The 8325-nt window shown below is 40.8% G+C and overlaps 1 protein-coding gene across 1 annotated transcript in view; it reads left to right on the forward strand.

The window, feature by feature from the left end:
- The window catches only part of MCM3 (minichromosome maintenance complex component 3), a 42847-nt gene extending 41107 nt beyond the window's left edge, over window positions 1-1740 (forward strand). The window contains exon 17 of the mRNA XM_042453537.1: window positions 605-1740. Coding sequence (XP_042309471.1) covers window positions 605-803 — 199 coding nt within the window. The 3' untranslated portion in view covers window positions 804-1740. The remainder of the gene's footprint in view (window positions 1-604) is intronic.
- Window positions 1741-8325: the final 6585 nt, after the last annotated feature.

The following is an 8325-nucleotide window of genomic DNA, read 5'->3' on the forward strand; positions in this document are numbered from 1 at the left end:
AGTACAATGCGTTAGTAAGGTATGTAAGGTAGCTTACTTTTTAAAAAAATTATGTAAATTCTTAATCCATTTGTATCTCTTGTCTGAAGCTGAACTGTTTTGATGTACAGAAAGTGTTACTGACTGGATGGCCCTTGTGGTTGCTTCCAACTCTACGATTGTATGAACTCATTAAAATAAAAATGTTTTGTAATAACATACCATCTGGAAAATCATGAGACTCTATGTTTTGAATTTCCAATCCATTCTGTATAGCCATGTTCATTTGGGTTTTTTCCACTGTCTTTTCACTTTTCAAGGCTACTCTCACTATGATGTAGTTGTGTTTCAGTGGAGATTGTCCATACGTGGTACTGTATTGCTGTGCATTGGAAAGCTTTTGGATTAAGGCTGACTTGTAAATGACTGTTTAGAAATAGTGTTCAGTTTAGGACTCTTTGAAAACTAAACTGTGGAATCAGCTGCGCACATTCTGGGTACTTGCTTTCTTATTCTTGGTAATGAACCATATACATAAGTGTCTCCATATAAACATTTTTTAAAACAGTACTGAATGGTAATACTGGCAGGGACTTTTCAAATTTTGTTTTTTCTACATGCATAGATTTAAAGCATTCAAGACTGCCCTTCTGGAGGTATTCAAAGCTGCTCATGCACAGTCGGTGAGTCTGAAGAGTCTGATGGAGTCAATCAATCGAGACAACTCAAGCCCTTTTTTGCCTGAAGAAGTCAAGATAGCACTGGAAAAGATGCAAGATGACAATCAGATCATGATGTCAGATGACATAATTTTCTTGATCTGAAATGACACATAGGCAGAACTAAGAGTTTCTTTTCACTGCTTTAATGTGGACACACTTGTCAGCAGCTGCCCATCTGACCCTTTCCTGATTTGACTTCAGTTGACTTTGACTTCATTTTGAATTACTTGCTGTAAGGAAAGCTGACTTGATATCTACACTGTGAAACTTTTTTTTTCTTTTTCTAGTTCAAGGGGAAGGAATGGAAAGTAAAGATTTTCTTTTTTCAAATACAACTAAGGCCAACTACTTCTTTCAACAATGTTTGAAAGAAACTTATTCTTATATCCTAAATTAAGGTAACATTGGAAGAAAGACAAACACAGAGCCCCTATAGTTAAACATTTTGATTACAGAGGCTGGTGTGACAATGGTCGAATTCTGGCTTTTACTTTCCTCTTCCCCTGTGAATTAAAACCTAGGTTGCATATCTACAATTTAGTTCACCAGTTTTATTACATAATAATGATGGAATTATCTATTACAGCCTAAAGTGTATTTACAACCAAGGATTAGGAACGACAAGTTATATGACTATACATGCATATTTCTTTCCATTATACATGCCACCAACATTATCATTTGAACCATGATTCTTAAACTGAAACTTGGAAACAATAACATCTTCGTGGAATGCCTTTGTTTACAATGAAAACATAGTTCTAAGAATGAAATTGAGTCTAGTTTTACATGCATCTAGAGAGAGTTATTTCTATATCTTCATACCCACCACTGCCTAATACCCTTCATAGAAAGTGATGTTAGCCATGTTGAATTAGAAAAGCACATATTCTGTCTTGCATTCTATTCTATTCTGCAAAAGTATTCAAACATCTGTGGACATATTAAAAATCATTCCTTTTTTCAATGTAAAGAAATCAATAAAATGTAATACTGTATAGCAAATTTCAATATAGAATAAAGATGAATACAATTTTAACTGCATTCCTTACATTTATACATCCAGATTCTTTTAGGAGTTGTGTTGATAGTTGATCAAAGTATGACTTTTGCCTTCCTCCCTGCACAGGACTCAAGATTTAATGCCTTATGTATCTACAATATAGACTCATCTACAACCTAGATTAAAACAAAATACAGTGAAAAAGCTAATAATGAAAAGGTTTAAAAGCATTAAATAAGCAGTCCTATTAAAAACAATTTAAAACACTTTAAACACATTTAGAATATAAAAAGTTAAAAGTACAATGCACCTCATTTTAAAAACCCTTCTGCCACAACTAGTTAATAGCCAAAGGCATTTCTAAATAAATTTTTAAAAAAAGTACTTGCCTTCTGACAAAAACAGACCAAAGACTTCTGTGAATGGAAGGAAGGAATCTGGGAAGATCCTGACGAATCACTGAGAAGGGTGTTCTCAGCAAACATGCTTGTGATGACCAAGAGATTCCCCCACCCCGATCTTAAAAGTTGGGAAGTTATGGAGCCCTGGTGGTGCAGTGGTTAAATACCTGTACTGCAGCTACTCACTCACAAACCACAAGGTTGTGAGTTCAGGGCCAGCTGAGGGCTCCGGGTCGACTCAGCCTGGCATCCTTCTATAGGTTGCTAAAATGAGTACCCAGCTTGTGGGGGTCAATTAGCTTACACTTTGTAAACTGCTTAGTACATCGATAAGCAGTATAGAAATGTGAACTAGGCAGTGCTGCTGTTAGATGGATATGCACTTGGTTGACAGACCAAACCCAAAGGGTATTCAGCAATGGCTCCTCCTCATCCTGGAGAGAAGGGACTAGTAGAATGCCACAGGATTCTGTACTGGGCCCAGTGCTATTCAACATTTTTATCAATGACTTGGATGAAGAAATAGCATACGTACTGAGTAAATTTGCAAATGGTACCAAATTAGAAAAGGTAGCTAATTATTCCAGAGGACAGGATCAGAATTCAAAAGGATCATAACAGATTAGAGATTTGGGCCAAAACTAACAATATGAATCATAACAGGGAGAATGTAAGGTATTGAATTTAGGCAGAATGCACAGATATAGAGGGGGGGAACCTCTGGCTTGACAACAGTACATGCAAAAGGGATCTAAAAGTCTTAGTACAGCATGCCTGCATATATGCTGGAAGCCATGCTAGAAAAACTCCTCTTGCGCCCCGGAAGAAGCAATGGGGTGCACCGTGTGCACGAGTCCCATTACTTCTAAGTCCCATTACTTCTCCGTGTAAGGGAAGGGTATGCAGTAGACCACAAGCTGAACGTGAATCAGATAAAAAAGTCAATATGTCTAATTTAAAATGTCTAATTTTAAAAAATGTAAACTGCTCTGATAGCCTTTTGGCTGAAGAGCAGGGTATAAATACCATAAATAAATAAATCAAATCAAATCCTAGGCTGCATCAATAACAGTGTAGTGTCTAGATAAAGGGAAGTAATAATACCACTATTCTATTCAAGCCCTACCTGGAATACCGTGTACAGTTCAGGGCACCATAATTCAAGAGGAATATTGACACCCTGGAGCTTGCCCAAAGGAAGGTGACCAAAACAGTGAATGGTCTAGAAATCATGCCCTATGAGGAGCGGCTTATGGAGCTGGGTATGTTTCATTTGGGGAAAAGAAGGTTAAGAGGTGACATGATAGCCATGTTTAAATATTTGAATGGATGTCATATTGAGAATGAAGCAACAGTGATGTTCCCACACTTGGTGGGGCTTCTGGGGGCTTCAGGGGAAATGGAGTGGTGTGCGGGTGGCAGACAAGTGCAGGGAGGGTGGTTGGTAGACACAGCACATGCGTGAGACGGAGCAGCGTGTGTGGCAGACAATGTGGGGGATGGTGCTGGGCGTGACTGTGTCACTCCCCATTCTGAGGTGTCACCCCCCATTCTGAGGTGTCACCCCCCCATTCTGAGGTGTCACCCGGTGTGGTCTGCACCCCCCCCCCCCGTGACGCTACTGTGCTGCTCCAGAAACTAAGTAGATTACCGCACTACAGTCTTAACTACTCTGGCTGCCTCCTACTGTATTCTGGGATTTGAAGTAAAGGGAAAGGCATTTAGAATTCTCAGCCAGAAAGCTCTTAGGCCTCACTGAACTACAAGCCCCAGAATGCAACAAGAGATAGCTAGAGCAGAAAAAGTGGAATAGCGGCAGTATAAGGGAGTAGAAAAAGTAGAATAGTAACAGTACAAGAGAGGAGTGTGGTAGGACACAGAATAATGAATTCAAACTACAGGAAACGAGATTTGACCTAAACATTAGGAAGTGCTTCTTGGTGGTGAAAGCTGTTTGATAGTGGAATATGCTGCGTTGGAGTGTGGTTGTGGTTTTTAATCTTTGGGGTTTTTAAAACAAGCTGAATGGCTATTTGTCAGTGTGTGCTTTGGTGATGTATTCCTGCATGGCAGGGGTTTAGACTGGATGACTTTTGGGGTCTCGTCTAACTCTGTGATTCTATTATTTAATCCACTGGGTCTGGAATAAATCTTCTTATACTGTCATCCCTCCATATTCGTGGGGGTTAGGGCACTAGACCCCTGCGAATGTGGAAAAACCGCAAATAACTCCCCCCCCCCCCCCCCGAGGCCAGTTAAAGGCATGGACATGGTGCAACAAGAGAAGCAGAAACCCATGATATGGCAGTTAAAATTCAATGTAAACATTGCTCCTTACTGATAATAAATGTTAATATTTCTCTTATGAGGAGGAAGATATAGATTAGAACACTGTGGGCAGTATTTGAGATATATGTGACAGATCTCATTCTATCCCCCCCCCCAATCAATAATACCAGGGTAGGGGTGATCTCAATGCTAGACTAGGCCCTAATGACTTCATTTTTTTCCCCAAAGCATAATTGCTCTTGTCCTCTCTTAGACGATGGAGTTTTCATAACATACTGCTCAAAGGACAAGCAACGTAGCTATGCAGGTTTATGCCTAGCTTTAATGACCTTTTGATTAAACCTAAATCTATTAAGTGGAACCATGGGCAGAAACTACCCAGCAGAATTTACTTACGACTCAGGTTTTAGAATGAGTGCAGTCGACTATTTAATTATATCTTCTTATGTATGCTAAAGATCTATAAGTTATCCCATGGTTCACAAGCTCTGATTTTTGAGGTAGTCATGGCAGATGGCATCTTGTGTATCAAGAGTGCCATGGGCTTCCTCTGCATGTAATGGTCATATGCCTTGGTAGGAATGGCCACCTCCTGAAGTGTTAGTCATTCACTTCAGTACCAATGACTTGGGCTTACTGAAGGGTAAAGTCCTCATCTTACAAGCTTTGCATTATTTCCATTTTTTTCCTGAATAAATGGCTTGGGGTTATCATCATTTGGCCTGCCATGTTTCCCTGCTAAGTGTGGCAGGATGAGGATGATCCCAGATGGCTTGATCTTGCCTGTAAATGAGTAAATAGGGAAATTCCTCAGACTATGATAAAGACCTGAGGTCACTTTCTCCCTCATCCAAATATAGTTTTATAGTATAGATAGTATAGCAAATAAAAAAATGTACTCGCTATTGCTATTTTCCTATGGCTGGAGCTCTATGGCCTTATGCTGTTTCATTGGCAAAGGAAGGTAATATGTTGTTCCTAGGAGATTTGCAAGAGGATTGAGGGCTGCATTAGCTGGCCTGGTTAGGAAAAGGGACAAAGCGGACACTTCTCTCTTGTCCATGGCAGGTAGTGGGGAGATAATGTAAGAGATTGGTGTACACCTTCGTACACCCTTTTGGTGAAGGGTTTGGCTCTGGTACAGAGAAGGAGTTTGCCCTTGGGGCTAACCTGGGGGTTCACTCTTTTTTATAAAGTCATGGGGCCTGACAGGGAGCCCCCTAGGTTTGCCTTCCAGTAAATATCTGTCTGAATAGCAACTAATCATTTTGGATTGTCCCCAGGGACTGGTGTTTTGCCCAAGGGAAGTCTGGGGTGGTGGTCACAGGTTGACATCTGGGCCTCAGCTAGATCTGCATAAGGTTGCTTCCCCCTCCTTTGCTCATTCCCAGGTCCAATAATTTAAATAGGTAAAGCAGTCCTTGTTTAACCCATTGGTTTCTGTCTGATCTCATTATTTCATGATTGGTCATCAATAATATCCCTTTAATTTCTTGGATCTTGGTTCAGAGGTAGCCCAATGTACAGTACATTGCAAAAGTCCAGCCTTGAGGTTACCAGCATGTGCACTACCATCTTTAGGTCATCCAGTTCTTGGAAGAGGCATAGCTGGTATAACAGGTGAAGCTGATAATAAGCACTTCTAGCCATTGCATCTATCTGAGCTGTTATTTGGAGCAACAGATCCTGAAGTACAGCATGCCCACGCCATACACGACTTTAACTTTACATGGAAGTTTAAGCCACTGTAAGGAGAATGGCACAGGAATGCTCCCAGACACAGGAATGCTCCCCCACTGAAACTTCTGTATTTTCCCCCATATGCAGGGGGGGAGGCGCACTGTATACCCAAGTTACAAATATAGTCTTTCAGGAGGAGTGTAACCCCATCCAGGACTAGTTGAGACATTTCCAAACCCAGGTTACGATCTTTGACAGTAAGCACCTCTGTCTTGTCTGGATTCAACTTCAGTTTGTTTTTCCTCATCCAGCCAGGAGTCCAGGCATTCATTCAGAAGGGACACACTGTCTTTAGCTGAAGCTGTATTTGAAGGCATGGAGAAATATATTTGGATGTCATCAGAATACTGATAGCACCCTGCCCCATGCCTCCGGATGATCTCTCCCAGCAGTTTCATATAAATGTGGAATAGCATTGGGGATAGGATGGCACCTGTTTTGGGCAGCAGCTATCCCCAAGCACCACCATCTGGGACAAGCCCAAGAGATAGGACTGGAACCACTGAAGCACAATGCTTCTGATTCCCAAATCCCCCAGGCATTCCAGCAGGATACTACGGCTGGTGGTATTGTGCACCATTGAGAGGTCCAGCGGTCTTCAGGCTCAGGTACACACATTTAATGTGGTTCATCTTCCTAATAGGTAATCTGGGCAGGTTAAGATGACCTGGCATTACAGAGGAGCAAGCTGAGGTTTTGTGAGTGGCTTGGTGGGACCACTGCTCAGCAAGAAAGGTGAAATGCTAACCCATGAAATGGAAAGGCAGAACTGCTCGATACCTATTTTTCTTCTGCCCTCTCCCCAAGAAGTGTCCTTCCATGCAACAGCAGAGACCTTTACAAAGAATCCAGGTTGTGAATCAAGATTGATAATGAGTTATTCAGGAATCACTTTGTTAACCTGAATCACTTTGTTAACCTAAATCTGCAGTACTAGATGAACTGCATCCCAGAGTGCTGAAGGAATTTGCTGACTTAATCACAGAACCACTTGATATCATTTCTGAGAATCTTGGAGAATGAATGAGGTGCCAGAGGACTGGAGATGATAAAGCATTGTCCTTGTCTTCAAAAAAGTCAAAAAAGAAGATCCAGGAAACTACAGGCTAGTCAGCCTGATCGCAGTACCAACAAATCGCAGTGCCAACAAATTATACAGGAGTCCATCTGCAAGTATCTTGATGACAATGCAGTGATTACTAGGAGCCAGCATGTGTGAGAATGAAAGTGGCTTGGCAATGGAATCAATTGCCTAGAGAGGTGGTGAGGTCTCATACTCTGAAAAAGAGGTTAGACAATATAAGTATAAGAAAAAAATTTTAAATTAAGAATGTAAACAGAGTAAACTTAAAACAGCAACAATCCATTCAAATTGGTAGCTGAATTAAATTTTCTTAACTTAAAAATAATATCTGGAGATTTCAAAAGCCTGAAGAAAGAGTTTAAATAAACACATAGTGCTTAAACTAAATTTCTGAAATAAATAAATATAACAGTAAATGATGTATTGAGATTGGGGGTAGTGATTGTACAGAAACACTATGACCAATTTTCTGACAGTAGTAAAAAGTTGTAAGGGCTTATTTTGGTTTGGATATTTCTTGACTTCTTTTGTTATGTATCTTATTGGATTTGACCACTCACTACCCCACATTTGTAGCAAATTAATTTATGCAAGTATGAATTGAACCATTTTGCTGTGAAGGTCGATATATGCTGGAATTGTCCTCTGTAGCAAAAGAGGAGAGCCAGTGTGGTGTAGTGGTTTTAGTATCAGACCAATGCTTCTCCATTGATGCCCCCTTGTCATGGGGGAGAGGCTTGCGTACCCTAATGAAGTTGTGAACTATGTTGGCGGTGGTATAATAACCACCAATAGGGTCTCCCATGCCATACAGTCACAACCGAAGGGTCTGAACAAGAGCGTCAAAGGGCAGGATGAGCTCTCTAGCCTATGGCAATCATCCTAGGAGAAGGAAAACTCTAATCCCAAACCCGGACAGATGGTGCTCATCTAACCCCGTAAGGTTTCCTTCTCTTAGAAATCTCTAAGAGAAGGAAACTCTAATCAAACCTACGACCCGAGGACCTCGCTATCTCCGTCCAAGCTTGCTAGGCCACAGCAGACGGACCTTTGGTTTAATAATAATAGGATCTATTTATATCACTGGGAATCTGGGCAGCTTACAAT

This window comes from Sceloporus undulatus, chromosome 1 (assembly GCF_019175285.1).
Source record: "Sceloporus undulatus isolate JIND9_A2432 ecotype Alabama chromosome 1, SceUnd_v1.1, whole genome shotgun sequence".
NCBI lineage: Eukaryota > Metazoa > Chordata > Lepidosauria > Squamata > Phrynosomatidae > Sceloporus > Sceloporus undulatus.